Below are 21,366 nucleotides of genomic sequence, written 5' to 3'. Positions count from 1 at the left end.
CAAAAAATGAAATTACAGTTGTAAAATATTATATTACTTTCGTGAATGACTTTTATATTTCAATTGTTATATACATACATTGGCCTAGATAGTGAAAACTATTTGGTCAAACAGTTGATTGATTTATGAAATAACTTGTGCTAGTAAGAAAGAGGCGACATGGCCCCCAGGTTTTTTCGTGTCTATTATACATTTGTACATAATAAATTATAATTATTACGTTATATTAAATTAATTTTAATGGTTAATCTAATCTCTCATGAACAACACTTTACCATGGGAGAATAAATTCTGGATATCATATGTACTAATTATAAATCAATTTATAACAATGGTCGAGAGGTAGAGAGGCTTCGATCACATGTGTCCTCCTTAGATGTTTGATGATGGACGCTCTTGTTAGTAATATGTTTTCAATGGCGTAGCGTAGATGGGGCAAGGGGATACCTGACCGGGGGGGGGGGGGGCTGTGCCTCAAACTGAATTATATTTTTTTTTATACCAAACGTGTAAGTTTTACATTAAAATCAAAAATTAAATAAGATATAAGTCTAAAAATAGTTTAGTGTGAACCAGTGTTATTTACACGTGTAATCGTTTTGATGTTTTATGTTTTATCCAATGGTCTTTCTGTAGATTATTTGAATTACGAGTTTAACACTACTCGCGTTATGTTTTTGCCCCCCCCCCCCTGATTCAAATATTAGCTACGTCCATGTATGTTTTCTATGTGCGTACAAACCAAACGAGTGGGAAATGAGCATATATGTACAACACAAGGATGGTATATTGTACATGTCTACAATCGATTGGCCATTTTAATAGTTGCAATTCGACAGTCATCTTTAGTTCAGTATTTTGGATGGACTTAAAATATTTTTAGTGGATTTCAGTTAGCTGATGTTGTCTGATTTTTAGTTAAGAATATTATATTAAGATACGGTGTATGCTAATCAACATTCAACTCTCAGTCTCAACTTACATTTAAGAAATTGTATGTTTATATTACACATACTATTTAAATTAATTTATATCTTGTCAACATATTTGCAATTATGAATTATACTTTGCCAATTACTGAAAAAATAAATGAATTTTACCAATGGTCTTTATCGATTTCAGGTAAGTAAATGTCTTAATAATATATAATACATTTTATATGTAAATTAATGTTAGGTACAAAAGTTAAAGCTCAAGATTATAGTTATACTTGTAGCTGCTATTGAATGTAGGTTTCATAGTAAGCTATAATTAGGTTGTTTGATAATTTGTAAAAAATTAACATTAGAATGTAAAAGTTAATTAAAAAAAAAAAAACCAACATTTTACAAACGCAGTGTTGTTGAAATATAATAACTAGAGTCCGGATTTAAATACACTAAAACCAACTAATACACTAATACCAACCAAAAATGCTCTTAAATAATTAATTTTAACAGGTAAATATCTTTATTATTCATGAAAAACGTTAAAATCTTAAAAATTCTTTAAAAAATTGATATGAAAAGCGCCATAACCTATCAAGTTTTTTGAACAATTACTAGAAAAACGTTATAACTTATTAAGTTCTTATAAAAATTACAAGAAAAATGTTATAACTTATTAAGTTCTTTAAACAATTATACGAAGAACGTAATAAGCTAACACGTTCTTTAAACTTTTAACAAATAGAACAACACAAACTGAACCGTTCTTCAAATTTTGAAAATCACGTAATGAATCAAAATTATCTTTTAACTATTTTGAATTTAAAATTATTAAGAGTAATTAGTAATTTAACATCAAAATCTAAAACTTGAATTACATCTAGTCCTATCTTTACTAATAACTAAGATTAGGATTAAAAATATACCCCAATAGTAGAACTAAAGAAGCTTTAGCCAAAATAAATCCAATAGCCGATCATTTATTTTTGACAATATAAGAGGATATAATATTATGATGATAATATAGGTAATAAGTTATTATGTGTAATAATATAGTAGTATATCCATATTCTTGAGAGCTTCCAAATTTTTTGATAATCTCTTCACCAATCTCCGTGATTTGTTTATAGTTGATTTTATACTTTCTATTTTAAATACATCTAGAATAGATAGTTGTTAAGTATGAGCAGCACATCACATCACATACAACTTAATATCTCTGATGTATTGACTGCTGCACCCAAATCGTTGAAGATTAAAGACAATGTCTACTGATTATTTTTATTTCCTTGTTCATTTATTATATTATATCTTCATCAGAAAATTCAGAAACATTGTTACTGTTTTCTTTGTCTATGCGAACTTGGTCATCTTCAAAATTGTGTTCATTTTCAGAACGTTCAAGAAATAGAAACGTTATTCAAGAACGTATAACTTTAAAGCATTCGAGAACATATGACTGTAAAACGTCTACTGATTAAATGTTCAAGAACGTATTATTTCGATAAGTTATTTTGATTAAATGTTGAAGAACGTAATATTACAAAACATTCTTCTAATTAAATTTACAAGAACGAATAAATTAACAACGTTTATTAGGTCTATTATTCAAGAACATTAATTTTTTTTTATGGTTTTTTAGCAAAAATTTCAAAAAACATAAACAATTTTAATGTTTTTCTATTAAAATGTTAGGTGAACCATTTAGTTTATAACGATACAATCTAAAACCGTTTGTTAAACATAGCTTGATTTAATGTTTATCACAAATAAAGTTCAAAAACAAATTATAGAACTGAACCAAAAATTAACGGATAAGGTAACCCTGGTGAGGAGGATAATGGTTTTTGGTGGTAGATTTTAACTATTAAGTTGTTTATGTGATGATGGCTTGGTGATTTATTTTTCTTTAGTTTTTTCATAACCGAGAGAACATCTCTGGGTGAAGTAGGTGATGCTGGCAATGCCCTTGGTAGTTATGATGAAATTAATTGTTCCACTTGAAGTAGGCGAAGAGCTTCTGGTGAGATGTGATGAAATTTGATTATGCTGGCAAAGTGGTTGACCAAAAGATCAGATATTTCTTGAGGAGTGGTGGCGAGACTGTTACTTTAGTGCCGAAGAGAGGGAATGACTGTTAAGTGTTTTAAAAGTGATTTTGTGTTATTTACATAGAGAACCATTTGAGAGAGATAAAGATTGAAGATAGATGGTGTATAAGTGATTTTTGTACTTCTTAAGAAAATATTTAAATTTGTTAGTGTAATAAATGTAACATTCCTTGTCGACTGGATAGTGATTCTGTTGCCAGGTGTTCCGTGACTGATGTTGAAATTATTTAACAGAATTATTATTATAATTATTATTTTAACAGAATGAGCCTTTTTATTTTGGCAGTAGTATTTTTGTTTAGACATTCTTGAAATTTATAAGTGGTGGTAGATATTTGAATGGTGTTTTGAATGTTTTTTGTTGGGGTGTTTATGGTATTATCAATACCGTCAATTTTTAATTTTATATTAAGAGATGAGTTAGTGGTTAATATATTAGGAAACTTATTCAGATACGTTTTCTTTTTGACGATTGGATTAATGTCTATATTGGGTTGAGTTTTGAGAGTAACTGATGTGTGGTTTATCGCTAGATCGTTTATGTTTATGTATCGTGATGTTTATATTTGATAGGTTGGAGGGAAATAAAGCAAGGAAGTCAGAATGTCTGTTTGTGTGAATTGCTCAATAGGTTGGAGAAGCTGGGGAAATAATTTTGGAACGTTTGTTTGTTATAAAGTTGAACGAAGTATGGTCTCTTGTGTTTTTAAATCGACAGCCCTAGGTTTCGTGTTTAATAATAAAAAAATTAATATTTACGAAAAGATTTCTATCGAAAAAGCATACTGGGCCACACTATAAAAAAATAGGATATTTATTGACTTAAAATCCGTTTTATATTTAATTTATTTTTCATATTTTAATCAACAGAAAAAAAAGTCATGAAAAATATATATTGAATAATAATGTTTGGTATAGTTGCAGAAGTGCAGATTATGTATGCACTCTCGCAAAATACATGTATACAATTTATATATGTATATTAATTTACATTTAATTTGATCTTGTCGAGTTAAATCCAATTAAAAATAATATCTAGATTAATATGTATGTTATAATACTTATAAAAGTATAAACGAAACCTTCTATTTCTTGTTGCAGACGATCGAACAAAAGGTTGGTTGATGATTGATTCACCTGCACCCACAATAATCTACACAGTAATTTATTTTATAATCGTTGGTCTGGGCCCGAGATACATGAAAAATCGAAAACCGTTTAAGCTAACATTTATTTTAATACAGTACAATGTTTTTATGACTCTGTTGAATTTATATATAGCTATTGAAGTATGCCGAATAATTTTACCTTTTGAAATTACTGTACCAAATTAAAATTATGACATTTCATTTTCAGCTACTAGTGGCGTCTAGTCTTTTGCGTTATAGTTATGTTTGTCAACCACTTACATTTATTAATAATAACGACGAATTAAGGGTAATTTAGTTCTAAAAATAAACACATTTATAGCTTTTTGTATAGTATTTACGCGTAATTATTTTTCAATTTTCTTTTTTTTGTATTTTGAATACTATAGAAACAGTATAAACACGAATGTACATATGTATGAATAATATATAAATACAAAAAAATTGTTATTTTTGCATTTTTCAAATATTCTTCTAGAAAATTTAATAATTTAATGTTTTATAATATTTTTTTATATTTTATACTTTAGTTATTGAAAGCAGTTTGGTGGTACTATTTTTCGAAACTCTTAGAGTTTTGCGATACGATATTCTTCATTCTTAGAAAAAAAGATAAACAACTTACTTTCCTACACGTTTATCATCATTCTACTATGTTCTCTTTGTGGTGGATGGCAGTAAAATGGGTTCCTAGTGGTTCAACGTTTTTACCGGCAATGGTTAACAGTTTTATACACGTGCTTATGTATTCGTATTATGCCTTGAGTGCCTTGGGTCTAAAGATTGAAAAGTATTTATGGTGGAAAAAGTACTTGACCATAATACAATTGGTTTGTAAAAATGTTGATTAATTTTCATTTGTATTTAAATTATTCAATTTTAGATAATTTAATAGCTATTTAATTACCCTTAATATAGATTCAATTTACTACTGCTCTATTTTTGGGTATCCATGGAATTAAATCTGGATGCAAATTTCCCATTTGGATGCAATATTTATTGGTGATTTACATGATTTCATTTATTGGATTATTTGGGAACTTTTATGTGAAAGCTTATGTTCAAAAGGTAACATCGATATAATATTTATTTTTTTTAAATTAATTGTTATAGGTTTATTTATATATATTATGTATATTAGGGTTATCCTGACTTACAGGAGAGGGCATTAATATTAATTTTTATTTTCTTGAATCATAACCTCCCTCCCCTTATTTTATTTGATATAATATAAAAGTAATTTAGGCAGAATTTAGTGATGTAATATTTTTTCGTGATTTAAGAGGTTTAAAAAATTACTGACGAGTGTATAATTCTGATTTTTTGAGTTTTACTCATGAAATTTAATAAATAAGATGAAAATGTACATTAATTTTATAAAATAAAGAAATATTGTCAATAACTATTAATCTTACAATATTCCTCTTAATTTCGTAATTCATGTTATATTTAGCATTTAATACTTCAAAAATGTTTTTTGTAGTAATCATAGTATTTTATGGTTAATTTTCTTATCGTAAACCAAGTTACAAAATCAAGAAAATTTTGTGTTTCCTATATTTAACAACTGTTATGATAATGGAATAAAACATCAAATGGCAAACGAAATTTTAGACGGAAAAGAACAAAATATTAACAATATAGATAACGAAAATTAAAATGAAGAATCAAAAAAAAAAAAATGTAATTTGAACTCCAATGATTTATCAAATTTTTTTAAAAAAATCTTCCAATTGACAAATAAATCATGGAAAGTATTTGAATGATTTTAAATTTTTGATAATTTTTTACGGAAAACCCTAAATCTATGACACGATATAGAAAAGTTCAAACAAGCTAAAGAAATTATACTTATTATTATACAGCAGATAGGGGCGTTAATTCGATCAAAGAATATAATCAAAAATGTAAAAAAATGAAAATCAGAACAATGTACCTAACGAGTAAAAATTTTTTACTTAGATTCAATAAATTTTTGAATTATAAATAGGTTTCTAATAATTTATGAAATTAATAGGTTTTACAAGAATACCGTAATACATATTCCGAGTATAACAGTGAAATTAAAAAAAAAAATATGAATTTTTATTTCATTGGCTTATTTTATATTGTTTAATAATTGCAAGAGTTATTTCTTTTATAATTCTAAAGAAAAAAAAGTTGTACATATTTCATTGAAATAGGTTTTATTACATTAAATTACATTTTATTACGTTTTATTATATAATTTAATGAATTCGATTGTAACAATAAAACTATCAATCAAAAGATTATTTATGAATGAGATAATTCTATAAAATTAAATTTAAAATAATTTATAAAAAAAAAACTCATAAATCTACCTTCAACCGTTTATTAAATTAATTAAAACAATTTAAAGGCAAAATGTTCACCAAATAAGTAAAAAATTAATTTTGCGTTTTTCATAAAAAAATGGACTTTTCAATCTTCTTGAGGTACGGAAAGAGGGTAAGTCATCATCATCAAATTCTACCTAAATTACTTTTATATGATATCAAATAAAATTGCGGGTTGAATATAACCTAGCAAGAAATATTCATTGATAAAAATTAAGGACCTCTCTAATACATATATATGTATATATATACGAGTATGTAGATAGTGGTGTATTTTCATATTATGTGTGTGGTTGATGGCGCTAGGGGTTAAATTTTTCTAAAAAATAAGTGATTTTATAATATTAAAAAAAATACATATAAGGTATGAATTAATACCTTTATTAATTAATAAATTAATTAATTAATTTATTAATTAATTAATTTATTAATTAATTTATTTATTAATTAATAAAATTATATTATTATATTATTAATATTAATACTAATGAAGAGTTATTTACAATCATATTATATAAATTAATGTTCTATTTCTCTGTACCTTCGTAGGTGGAAAATTATTTATAACTTTTGAACTTTATTTATTTTAATGAATTAAAAATTCATAGTCAGTGTACATACAAAGTCAATAAAATCGCAACTGAATTTGAAAAAATAGAATCCTGACTATTTTTTTTATTTAGTGCCGATCTTATTGACTTTGTATATGCCATGACGATGAATTTTTAATTCGAAATCGATTTTACTCTACAAATAAAATAATATTCGAACATAAACTTTCATTTATTTAATCATTTATTACTACAAGTATATATATATATATATATATATATATATATATATATATATAAACTATTTATTTATTTATTAGTATTAATCATTTAATAGTTTATAATTTCAATGATATATATATATATATATATATATTTATTGATATAATGATACAAAGTCAATGTAATTTCGAATCTACTAATTATATAAATAAAAGCATCTTCAATTTTTTTCAACTGTAAATAAATGTACTACTGCTAAAAATTTCGCTGTGTAACAATTATTATTATAATATTATAATGTAATCTAATATGACAGTGGTGTAGCAAAGAACTTATTATTGGGGGGGGGGGGTTCAGCAAATGTATGTATATTTAATCTTATCACTATCATTTTAACTACTATTTATATTGATATCTGTATTTTTAATTATGGTTGACATTAGTTTTTTTGACTCAGGTAAAAAAAAAATATAATTAATTTTTCTAGTCTGCTTATTCGTTAGATAATTTACTTATAATAATAAATAATAATAATAATACGGATTTAGGATCTAGGAACCCGTGGCGTAACCAGAACTTTTAATGCCCGTGGCAAAATAATCCAATCGGGCCCTTAGTTTTATAAATTTGGAAGAACGATATATGAGGAATATCCTTCAAAAACTAACCACCTATACAATTCTACCCTTTAAGGCTACAAACAATAAAAAACATGTTTAGTGTAATATTATTTTTATAGTAAAATTTTACTAAACATTTTTTGGTTTAAAAAATATATACAAAGCAATACAAAATTTAAATATTCAAAATTTCTTGCTTTTGCTTCGGCAAACATATCGATTAAATCTTCAAAGTCAACTTCTCGGGCTGTTTCTTATTCGATTGAAATTAATGCCAGGCCACTTAAACGATCTTGTATCATTTTACTCTTTAAATATCTTTTAATAATTTTTAGTTTCCAAAATGACCGTTCCGCGCTTGCACATGTAACAGGAATTGTCAAAAATAATAAAAGAGTAGTACATACTTCTAGGAAACTGGCTGTTAAAGAATGATTTTTCACCATTAAAAGTTGAGCAAGATCTCTAGTTGAATTAAGTTGATTTATTTGATTTTTAAGAGTTGATCTTACAGCTAAAATTTCACTTGTAAATGTTTTTGATATGCCTTTATCATATTTGTTTACCAACTTTGTAGCTTCATTTAAAAGCTCTAAAGCTGTTGCTGATGTGAGAAAAGATGGTTGTAAACATGTGAAATTTAGCATTAATTCATGAAAACTTGAAAAACGTTTACTTATTTGATTTATTAATATATCCAACGTTCTATTAAAAATAGTTACACGAAATAAGCTTTCTGAACAAGTTAAACGCATATCAGTACATAGTTCATCGAAATATCTTTTTACTACTTTACGACGTTTGTTTTGAAACTCTGTAGAGATAGACCAACTTTTAGCAACTATACTTGCTTCTTCCAAGAGATCATTAAAATTACATCTATATTCTTTTAATTGTTCATAACAGTTTTTTAATAAATTAGATGCATTATCTAAATCAAATGACTTTGACTGGAGAATTTTAGAAGTTAGGTTTATAATTTGTAAAATTTTACATTGAAAAACTAAAGTGCAAATAAAATTATGATTTTCAATTTATTTTTTAATCCCATCTGCTTCATTTCGCTCATCTAACTTAGAGTTGCAAAGTATAACTTTTGTTAAAGCTTTTTGAATTTCAACAAATCTAATTTTAAGCGCAAAAACTGATTCATAACGACCAGCCCAAACGACACGTCATTGACTAATAACAAAATAAAATATAAATTAAAAGAACATCAAGTAACAACGACAAAACGACGGTCACTTTTTCCTAGAATAGTTCTAATCTGATCTAGTATCTAAATATAAATGTTACGTTCGGTTTCAAAGACAAGCGATTGCGATACGCTTCATTGTTATTTCCATTTTACAAATAACAATATCATTAAATGTATAATAATATTAATATCAACAATGTCGACGGACTGGTAAATAAAATAATTTATAAACATAATCGTGATCAGTTATTAAATTTATTTTATTTTACAAAAATATACATATATTTTTAAACAGAATCGTATTTATAAATTTCACTATTATGATGATTTGTTTTTGAATGTATTATTTTTTTCTTGAAGGGCCCTCTAGAGTCGTGGGCCCGTGGCCCATTGCCCGTCATGCCACCCTATCGTTACGCCACTGCTAGGAACTAATATATGAACATAAATATTAGATATTAGAATATTTTCCGTCCAATCACTTAGTTATACTAAAAATTAAATTTTAAAAATATTTTACCATAATGGAATGTTTAGATGTCTTAGAATGATGTCAAATTAAAATAAAATAAATATAATGGAATACAAATATCAAATATAAACGAATAAACAAGTAGTAAGTAAAACAGGGAGACACCAACGGGCAACGACCAACTATTAACTAACAACTATTAGTTTTACACAATAAGGTGCTTGTGTTAAATGATCGGCGAGCCGCGAATGCAATAGGTATACCCAAAATAAACTTTGAATACAGACAATGATATCGTTTTTATCTCAGTTATCAGGACCAGACGACCGATTTATAATCAATCGTTGTAGAAAACCTTAATAATCACAGATATCTATATTATACTAGATACGAACTACCGATGTTTTCCATTGAGAGAAGTGAAGCCCGGGGACGCAAGATTATCATACGTCCGCCATGTTTTCGGTTGGCAAAACAATATTACTTTACACTATATAAAATAGTTGAACACACTAAATTATTAAATTAAACATTTTTCATTACGTTTAATCAAAATTTAATTTCATTATAGAATTGAGAATATTAATTTAAAATTTCACTATTGATTGTTTACATAATGTATATAATATATATTGATTATATTATACTCGTAATCAATGAGTATACAATAAATAAAATGACTTATTTAAATACACAAAACCATATCACTATACTTACTATATTTAGTTTTAACTATTATATATATATATATATATTAATTAAAATATATAAAATAAATGTTTATGTACTGATATACTGTAGTAGGGTTTGTTTTCCAAGTTTGGTTACTAACCTTAGCGCAATTGATTGAAAAGCCTGAATTGGCCTGATGTTCGAGGGATTTGCTGGACCCCAGACTGCTATTCCATAAGACCAGATTGGTCTTATGATTGACTTATATGTAATAAGTTTGTTTTGGAGTGTTATTTTGGAGTTTAGGAGTGGTCGGAAGAGGTGAAGTCTGTTGTTCGATGATTTTCTTTTTAGTGGGGGCTCCAAGTTAGTCTTTTATCAAGCGTTATGCCTAAGTACTTAATTTTGGTTTGGACAGGGATGGGAGCGTTGTTCATAATTAATTGAGGGCACTCACAGGGAGAATGTTTTAACGTAAATGTAATTTGTACAGACTTTTCCGTATTAATTTTTATTTTCCATTTTTTGGCCCATTCTTCAATTTTATTTGCATGATCCTGGAGTTCAGCTGAAGCTAAAATAGGATTTGGACTGGAGGAAAGAATAGCTATGTCATCAGCGTATGTTGCTAGAAGGGTGTTACTAGATTGAGGGATGTCTGCTGTGAATACATTACATAGATCAGGGGATAGATCACTACTCTGTGGAACTCTAGCATATATTGAGTGTGTAGATGAAATATCGTTCCCCTGTCATACGACAAACGAACGATTTTGTAGGTAAGATTTGATAATAAGATAGTAGGGAGCTGGCATGAAAAGTTTTAATTTGTATAGTAAGCCATCGTGCCAGACTTTATCGAATGCTTGAGCAATATCTAAAAAAAGTCCAAAACAGTATTCTTTATTTTCGAGAGCAGTTGATATTTCATCAGTAAGACGATGAACTTGATGGATTGTTGAGTGCCTGTTTCAAAAACCAAACTAATTATTCGGTATGATATGGTTGTTTTGAAGGATGGGACGTAATCTTTTCAGGAGGGCCTTTTCGAAAAGTTTACCAAGGACTGGAAGTAAACTTATGGGACGGTATGACGAAGATAAGTGTTAGGTTTATTTGGTTTGTGTACAAGTATAATAACTGCAAATTTCCAGATTTTAGAGAAGTGGGAAAATCTTAGCATAGAATTATATATGTGGGTGAGCAATGATATAGTTTTGAGAGACAGATTTTTCAGAATTTTGTTTGTAATGTGGTCATTTCCAGGCGCCTTGCCGGGAGGTAATTTTTTAATTATATACTGCATTTCACCAGGAAAGATGGGTTTTGCAGGTAGCGACATAGGTAGCGAAGCTGATAGAAATTGTTGAATTTCAATAATTGTATCGTTTTCGGGATCGGTGCACGAATGAGGCTGGAATGTTTCAGCTAATTGAGAATATACAGATACAGAGAGTGTACAAAATATACGTTACAATTAAAAATGTAAATGTTGCGGTGTTTTTAAATCATATTATCTATACTTCATACGTACCGAAAAAAGTGAATTGAGGAATTACTTTTAAAGCGATTCGAACAACCGTATGCAACATAAGAAACAGGCATGTTTAATAAATATTAGTTACTAAATAGTGTATAATTAATATTGTGAGGTGTGGGGAATAGTGTTGATACAATATTTTGCCAACCCAAAACATGGCGGACAAATGAGAACATAATCAATGCGTGCTTCAAGTGATATCGGAAGTTCGTCATCTAGTATAATATAGATATCTGTGTTAATAATATGTTCACAAGCAAAAATTATCAAAGTAGTAGTAAAGTATCTAAATATGATCATAATATTATGACTTGTGTGTGTGTGAGTGTGTGTGTGTGCAGCGTGTGTATAATACGTTTATAGTGTTTATACATACTATTAATATGATTTCCAAGTCAAAATTCTAAAATATATAAATGTTAAAGAAATAACCATGTTTCATGTAAAAGTTAATTTACCAACTCAGGTTCATGGGGGAGTCCTGACCCCCCCCCTATGGATACGCCACTGTAATATGATCTTATTTACTACTATAACATGTAATGTTTGTTTTTAAATTTAACATGCCTGTTTGTTTTAGGGCACAAACAATAATTCCAATGTCAGCAGAAAATACGAGTATACAGAAAATAGTGTATGCATGTCGAAAAAAAATCATTAGTATCCTAAAAATAATTGTTGTAGTTATACGTATTTATGAAATTTAATTAACTTTTCTCAAAAAGCATATACAAAAATGCGTAAGAACTGAAAATAATTTGTCCTTATTCATCATATTTATGTATTTTATACCTTAATCTAAAATAAAATGTATGCTATTAATATATTATATAAACTATGTAATTTTGTATAATTTTCGTAAAACTCTTCTTAGTTTTCTTCTTTGGTATTAATAATTGTTATATTCCCGCTCACGATTATTTAAATGATGTATTTTTTGTTAAAAAAAATCAAATACTAACAAGGTATTAGGAATATAAATAACGCAGAAAAGTGTTAAAATTAAATTTAAATTATGTAAAAACCACAAAAAAAGCCATAAAAAAAAAATTAAATCAACTTTCTAATTTAGCAAGTAGATTACGAGTATTTAAAAATAATAAATGTATAAATCATTTTGTCGAGTTATAGAAATAATATACAGTAGCTTATTTCTAGATCAGCGGTTCTTAATCTTTTGTAGATCACGGATCTCTGATGAAAGATTTTTAGAAATTGCGGGCCCCCTTATCAATTTTTTTTCAAATATATTTTTTTTTAATGATGTATACTCTATGTTTCTAACTTCACATCGGTAGGTATGAAAAAGAAGAACTAAAAATTAATTAACTAATTCTAATTAACTAAATTAGAACTAAAATTCTAATAATTATTTTATACAATAAATTACAATAGCAGACATAACAAAACATACATATTTATAATTATTTTTATAATACTTAATTTTTCAGTTAATTTAAATTTAATTATTTTAGTTTTAAATTTTTTTTTTTTTAATATTCTTAAAATTGAAATTGTATTAATGCAATAATTGGTATTATACTTGAGACACAAGTATTTGAACATTGTATAAAGATACGATCTATCTATTATATAATAAAATCCTAGTAGACCCCTAGAGGGCCGTGGACTACAGGTTAAGAATCGCTGTTCTATATAGACAATGTTTTTTGACAACAGATGACAATAGACATACTATTTTGTTTGGTATCCAATTGATTACCCGGTAGGTATGCAAATCGGTTAAATGATTCAAAACCTTTAAATGTTCAATTAATATTATAAGCGAAAAATGATTTCAGTATAATATACGAACGTATAATAAAAAATAAAATCACTAAACACAAATGCTGCAACAGTTTCATACGTAAAAATATTCGCACTGACTGATTGGTTTCCGCAATTCCGTTAACTTCAAGTGTTCAACACAATCATATGAATTTATCTATACTAATATAATTTGTGTTAACTCATATGATGCATACGAGTATGTCATTTTATTTTTGGCTATAACGACCGGTCTTCATTTTATCTATATTTTGTAGCTGTGAACGTGAAAATATAAGGTAAAACAAATATATGTATTATAAATAAAAATGTACACTATAAAACTACAAATATGCATGAAATATGCAAAATAAAATTAATGTTATTTCTATAATAATGGTCTAAATCGGGGACAATTCTCATCAGATTTAAAAAAACTTAATCCAATACACATATGCATTTGCATTTAAATCCGTTCCTTAATAATAATTGTTGAAAGAAAAAATACATAATAGTCTTATTGCACGCGTGGGTATAAAAAGCTTAAATGCAATGCCGTTTAGGGAAGCTAGTTGTGGCTATAGTTCACATATTTTAATACCTATACTCTTATTGTGTTCGATGATCAATAGTAAATATTATCATGTTATTAAGTTTTTCATATATCTTAATACATCCAAATACCACTAGTCACTGATCGCTGTAACTCAAAAACTACACAATGTACGAACTTGAAATCTGGAATAGTGGTTCTTCTCATATTTTCACCATGCAATAAGAAAATATTTTAAAAAAATATTGCTTTTAAGTAGAGTAATTAACAATTTTAATTATTCACAGCCAATACGTATTGAGCGGCACGGTGGCCGCGTGTTTCCAGCTAACTGCAACCTATTTTTATGTGTTTAATACCGGTGTATGGATATAAATTTATCACAATATTAACTGATCTGTCTACGATGTTTTTGGATAGAGTTTGATAGTTAATTATTATATTGTTGTCAGTTTGTCACTTAGTATTTATTCGTCGTATGTTTGTGCAAATTATTTTAAATTAATACTAAAATGTTATTATACATAACAAAACATTAGGTTACATGAAAATAAATAATAACATAGATATTATGTTTCATATATGATATATACCTATGATTTAATTAAAGATAAGTTTAAAATGTAGACTTCCATAGCGTGGATCCAAGGGGACTAAGGGGGCGTGCGCCCACTTCAAATCCCCCAAAAATACTTATGTTGAATTTTTGTACACCCCCAACCTCTTAGGAAAAAAGTTTGGGGAGGGGTATATCCCACGTCCCCATTATATTATGTAATTTTGAGTTTAGATAGGTAGAACATTTTTTTTAAAGGTTTTAGCCCCCCTCCCACCAATAAAAGCTTATGTGCTAAGCGTATACCCTAGAAAAAAATTACGAATACACCACTGACAATTACTCTCCCATTATTTGTATACAAGGGAGATTATGTCTAATTTTATACGACGACGAGTGTGGTGTTTAGTGTATATTATTATATTTTCATTGCGTAGATTTTAGATAATGCGTTTCATCATGCACATATTGACTATCCGTTATCAGTATTCAATACCTATACCGTATTTAATAAGGTGAGGGTTTAGGGATATTCTACACGCACGCGCTGCCTATGCGCACATATAAATGGTATAAACCAGGGATTCCCAACCGCTGTGTCGCGGCACACTTGTGTGCCGCGAAATTAATCAGGTGTGCCGTATAATTTTTGTAATTTTATAATTTTTTAAGCATTTATTATTTATTTAAGCGTTTATACTATAAACGGACAGAAAAATGTAAGTTTGATTTTTGTTTTAAAACATGTCTTACAGGAAAAACTTTCACGGCTCGTAGAATGATCAGATTTCAATACTTTTTTTTTTTTGTTAGAAAGAGGAAGACTTCATACAGTTTGTATTGAACTTTGACTTTTAAATTTTTGACTAAAAGCGGCAAAAAAAAATGTTTTAAAAAAAAAGAAAAATTGATCATATTAAAAGTGTTAATGTGACGCTTTAACATACAATTTCGAAAATTTAAGTTCAATGCGCCCTGTAAGAAGTCTTCCTCTTTTTAACAAAAAAAAAAAATTAATGAAATCTGATCATTCTACGAGCCGTGAGAGTTTTCCCTGTAAGGCATGTTTTACAGCAAAAAAACAGATCGCGAGCAAGCCCCTTAATATAGGTAGTCATGTAGTATATTATAGTCATAATGTTGTATAATATTGTAGACTATGAATAGGGTTCTTATGTTCTGGTGTTTATAATAAAAGTGGTCGGAATAGGTCTGTACGGCAAATTTTTATAATATGCTACATATAAATATTGATTATATTTAAACAACATGGATAAATGGTTGATAAATATAATTGATATAATACAAATTAATAATTGGTAAGTTAATTTATTATAATAATGTGATAAAATATAAATTACATTTGTAAAAAAAATATTTGATTTTAAGTATAGATACTCTGGGAAAGTATTTAAAATATTATATACAAATATTTTTCATAACTATTTAAAATACGTATTTGAGTACATGAAAAGTATTTGTATAATTTTTATCTAAATACTTTGACTCGAGTACTTTACAAGATTGGTTACCAGCAATATTACAGCTTAATCATTAAACTTATTGATTTTAAAATATCATTTGACAGTATAATCTTCAATATTAATTTATATAACCAAATAGATACAAACATTGGCGTAGCCAGTAACTTTTTATGGGGGGGGGGGTTCAGCAAATTTATAAATATTTAATCTTATCACTATCATTTGACTACTATTTGTATTGATATCGGTATTTTTAAGTCTGGTTGACATTAGTTTTTTGACTCAGGTAAAAAAAATAATTAATTTTTCTAAACTGCTTATTTATTATAATTAGAATTTGCCTATAATAATAAATAATAATAATAACAATTTAGGAACTAGGAACTAATATAGGATTATAAGTATTAGATATTAGAATATTTTAAATTCAATCACTTAGTTATACTAAAAATTAAATTTTAAAAATATCTTACCATAATGGAATGTTTAGACGTCTTAGAATGATGTCAAATTAAAATAAAACAAATGTAATGGAATACAAATGTCAAATATAAACAAATAAACGAGTAGTAAATAAAACAGTGAAACACCAACGGGCAACGACCAACTATTAACTATAACTATATAATAACTATTAGTTTTACACAATAAGGTGCTTGTGTTAAATGATCGGCGAGCCGCGAATGCAATAGGTATACCCAAAATAAACTTTGAATACAAACAATGATACTGCTTTTATCTCAATTATCGGGACCAGACGTCCGATTTAAAATCAACCGTTGTAGAAAACCTAAATAATATGTTCTCAAGCAAAAATTATCAAGTAATAGTAAAGTATCTAAATATGATCATAGTATTATGACTTGTGTGTGTATGCAGCGTGCGTATACGTTTATAGTGTTTATACAAACTATTAATATGATTTTTTTTTTTTTTTGCTTTACGCGCCATTTAGGCGCTTCGCAGCTTCTACCAAAGTTCTCCAAAGTTCTCGATCTTCTGCATCCTCAATACTTGCTTCATTGCTTAATCTCTTCAGGTCGTCCTTTACTCGGTCCAACCACCGTTGTCTTGGCCTTCCTACAGGTCGTTTTTTATTTGGTTTGTTGATGAGTACCTGTCTTATCAATTTACCCTCTGCACGCCAAACATGGCCAGCCCACTCTAACCTTTTCGACCTTAGAAAATCTTTTAAATTGGTTGTTTTAAACAGACTGTTTAAGTCAGCGTTTTTTCTTCACTCGTATACACCAGTACTGGGGTTTAATATGGGCCCATATATTTTTCTAAGTATTTTCCTTTCGAAAGTCAATAGTTTATTCTCGTCACCCTGCGTCGTGGACCATGTCTCACATCCGTACATGACAATGGGGCGTAAGTAGGCAATGTATAGTTTTTTCTTTGTGTCTCTAGATAGCAGTTTCGATATGAACATTTTTCTCATTGCATGGTATCCACGGTTTGCTGCACTTATCCTGGAATTAATCTCGTTATGGATATTATTTTTATGATTTATATTAGCGCCTAAGTACTTGAAATTTTCGACTTGCTCAAAAGAGAAATGATCAATGCTCACATTTTGTAACGGAGTAGGTCGTCTACTCATTAGCATATACTTAGTTTTATTTTCATTTATTTTAAGGCCCATATTTTTACTTGTCAGTATGAGCTTTCGTACGGTTCCTTCTAATTCCGTTTTTGATTAATATGATTTCCAAGTCAAAATTCTACAATATAAAAATGTTAAAGAAAAAACCGTGTTTCATTTAAAAGTTAATTTACTATCTCAGGTTTCATGGGGGGGGGGGTTCTGACCTCCAAAACCCTCCTATGGATATGCCATTGGATACAAACTATTAATAGTACCTTATTATGTAGGGAAATCAATTCAACAAAAAATGAAATTACAGTTGTAAAATTTTATATTTTTTTCGTGGATGACTTTTATATTTTAATTGTTAAGCTGCGTTCCTACGGGGCGTGAATCACGAGATTGAGCCACGCTAGTAAATTTACGTTCGTGACACACACGAAAGTTTTAATTGGTGACACGTTCACACGGTTTTGGGTTCGTGCCGTTCACGCCTCGTGTTTCGACATTTTTTAGTCACTATCGAAACATCGACCATGAATGATCTGGTTGTTGAAAGTTGTGCTGTTTTAAGTTCGTTTTTTGTAACTATCTTAGCAAAAAATATGGAGCGCTTACATGTCACAATTACAAAAAACTGAAAAAAAAAAGACGTTTTTGGGTTAAAGAATGGATACAGCGAATATAACTCCAAAAAACGCGTAGTTTCACTGTCATTAAACTCAATAATTCCACGTCTCTGTGTCGACATCTTGGCTTCACGAACGGTATATCACGACTGAAAATCACACTTTTGATCTATCCACGCTTGGGTCGTGCGCCGTTCCTCACGAAGACAAGTTTAACGACTATGCGTTCACATATAAGTGTATTTCAGGAAAGTGTGGTTGACTGTCGTGATAAACGTCTCGTGGAACGCCCCATTATACACATACACAGAATTCGGCCTAGTTATTGAAAACTATTTGGATAAACAGTTGATTGATTTATGAAATAACTTGTGCTACTAATCAAGGGCGTCATTGGCGGTGAGGAAGAAAGAGGCGACATGTCCCCCAAGTTTTTCCGTGTCTATTATACTTGTTAATTATACTAACTATATTTGAACATAAAAAATTATAATTTTTTACTGTATATTAAATATATATTAAATTAATTTAAACATTATTTAAACAATTAAATTAATTGTCGGTTAATCTAATCTCATATGAACAAAACTTTACCATGGGAGAATGAAATCTGGGTACCTATGTACTAATTACAGACAAATTTATAACAATGGCCGAGAGGTAGAGACAGTGGCGTATATAGGGTGGGGGTCACCGGGGCCTAGGCCCCAGGGCCCACATTGTATGTCCAAGTTGGGGGGGGAGGGCACTAGATCTTTATTATTACATAAAAAAAGTACTGAACATTTTTTTTTAATTTTATTTATGCAGAAAATAATTTGATCTGAAATATAAAACGAAAAAAAATGTATAGCGGTATTGTTCATCTTGTATATTATTATCTAATAATATACGTCACTGGTTTTTCAAACAGAAGGTCAGTAATTAAGATAAATTAATTAATTATCATTGTACAGTGTACATAGTAATTAAAGCACATTTATTTTAAGAATACTGTTTCTAAAGCAGCCACTATCATGTAGGCTTTACAGTTCTATTATTTGTTTGTTTAATTTATTATGAATTTTACGTCATACATCGTTGTCTGTTTACAAGAATATTAGAAACTATTACTTATATATACATTTTACATTTACTAAAATTTTTTTTCTTTTCGTGTCTAGTCATTTTTGGAGTTATACCATATATTTACTTATATTATTTAAATATACATATAATGTCTAAACGTGTACATTTGAGTGGAAGGTCAAAAAGGAAACTCAAAACACAACGCATTGAAAAAGAAAAACTAATCCAGCGGATAAATATTTTTTTTTAATACAGGTGCTCTTGAAAATAATACATGTTTAATTAAAACTGTGAAATCTATTTCTGCGGAAACAAATTATGTAAGTAATTTGAAATTGCCCGTCTAGAATTGTTTAAATTAAGTAAATGTTATTCCAACAAATTTAATATACCGAATTGTTGTTTATTCAGTTTTATTTAAAAAAGTCGAAAGTACCGATAAAGTGAACGTATTATTGCTTATAAATTAAAAAAATTAAAGTTTGCTTAAATGAAGGTAAACTTTAAAAGTTAATTGTTTTTATTACTGTATAAATAATAAAATAATAAATATATTTATAATTATTGTTAGCTTATAAATCACTATTTAATAATTTATATGTTACGGGCAAAAGTCGAAATCGGGCAAACCTCAGAAATGCCCGGACAAAACGCGAACTGCCCACAATCCTTGGCAAAATATCATATTTCGGCTTTTGATCGGGCAAACCTAGTTAGCTAACTTCATTTGAGCAAAACCGCCAAAACCGTTTATTGACTTTTATCGTAAGGACAAAACCATAGAGTCTTAAATATGTATAAGGGAATTTTGTCATCACTTTATGCCAGAAACCAAATATTTCAATGCAAGGAACAATTTATTAGCAGCAATGATGTACCGAATATCGAAATACCACTGAGGACTAGTATTCAAAATTCATTAACTGGAGGACAAGGGTTTACTTTTTATTTTTGCAAAACTAAGTGCACTACGAGACGATGTAAATGTAAAAAAACAAAATATTTTGTGTAGTTCTAAATGCCATGGTTCTAATATGTGTAGCAACAAATAAACAAAAATATTATTTTTTTATTATTATTTAAGTGTATTCAATTACCTATAACTGTACAATATTTTATGATTATTATTTTTTTGTATTTAATATTAGTGAAGTTATTTAAAACGCTACAGTTTGACTCATTTGAGGTTTAAATATATTAATTAAGTTTATTCAATTATATTTGTACAATAATATTTATTTTATAATTATTCGTATTTAATATTAGCGAACGTATTTAAGGCTCTACGGTTTTGCCCTAAACGATAAAAGTCAGTATACGGTTTTGACGATTTTGCTCAAATGAGATTGGTCATAACTAGGTTTGCCCGGTCAAAGGCCGAAATATGACATTTTGCCCAAGGATTGTGGGCAGTTCGCGTTTTGCCCGGGCATTTCTGAGGTTCGCCCGATTTCGGCTTTTGTCCGTAACATATACATGTACTATAATTTAATTTCTGTGTTATAAAAGGCCTTAGTCTCTTATGACCTTAGGACCACTAAGTTCCTCACTACGCTACTAGGCATTGATCACACGTATCCCCCCTTAGATTTTTTATGATGGACGCCATTATCAGTAATATATTTTCTATGTGCGTACAAACCAAACGAGTGGGAAATGAGCATATATGTACAACACAAGGATGGTATATTGTACATGTCTACAATCGATTGGCCATTTTAATAGTTGCAATTCGACAGTCATCTTTAGTTCAGTATTTTGGATGGACTTAAAATATTTTTAGTGGATTTCAGTTAGCTGATGTCTGATTTTTAGTTAAGAATATTATATTAAGATACGGTGTATGCTAATCAACATTCAACTCTCAGTCTCAACTTACATTTAAGAAATTGTATGTTTAT

The 21,366-nt window shown here is 28.3% G+C and overlaps 1 protein-coding gene across 2 annotated transcripts in view; it reads left to right on the top strand.

Moving 5' to 3' along the window:
- The first annotated feature begins 787 nt into the window (after positions 1-787).
- LOC112687049 (elongation of very long chain fatty acids protein 4-like) overlaps positions 788-21,366 on the top strand; it is a 32,412-nt gene continuing 11,833 nt past the window's right edge. Inside the window, exons 1-6 of one of the 2 annotated variants that reach the window (XM_025559578.1) lie at positions 788-1,122; positions 4,139-4,326; positions 4,394-4,474; positions 4,716-5,015; positions 5,104-5,253; positions 12,398-12,621. In XM_025559578.1, coding sequence (XP_025415363.1) covers positions 1,056-1,122; positions 4,139-4,326; positions 4,394-4,474; positions 4,716-5,015; positions 5,104-5,253; positions 12,398-12,478 — 867 coding nt within the window. In that variant the 5' untranslated portion in view covers positions 788-1,055 and the 3' untranslated portion in view covers positions 12,479-12,621. Of the gene's footprint in view, positions 1,123-4,138; positions 4,327-4,393; positions 4,475-4,715; positions 5,016-5,103; positions 5,254-12,397; positions 12,622-21,366 lie in introns of those variants that run through there. The other variant, XM_025559577.1, reaches the window with a different exon arrangement.

The sequence above is a fragment of the Sipha flava genome, unplaced genomic scaffold, assembly GCF_003268045.1.
Source record: "Sipha flava isolate LNK unplaced genomic scaffold, YSA_version1 32_pilon_pilon, whole genome shotgun sequence".
In the NCBI taxonomy this organism is placed as follows: Eukaryota; Metazoa; Arthropoda; class Insecta; order Hemiptera; family Aphididae; genus Sipha; species Sipha flava.
The sequence above is the reverse complement of the archived record's forward strand: the minus strand, read 5'-3'. Positions and strand labels throughout refer to the sequence as shown.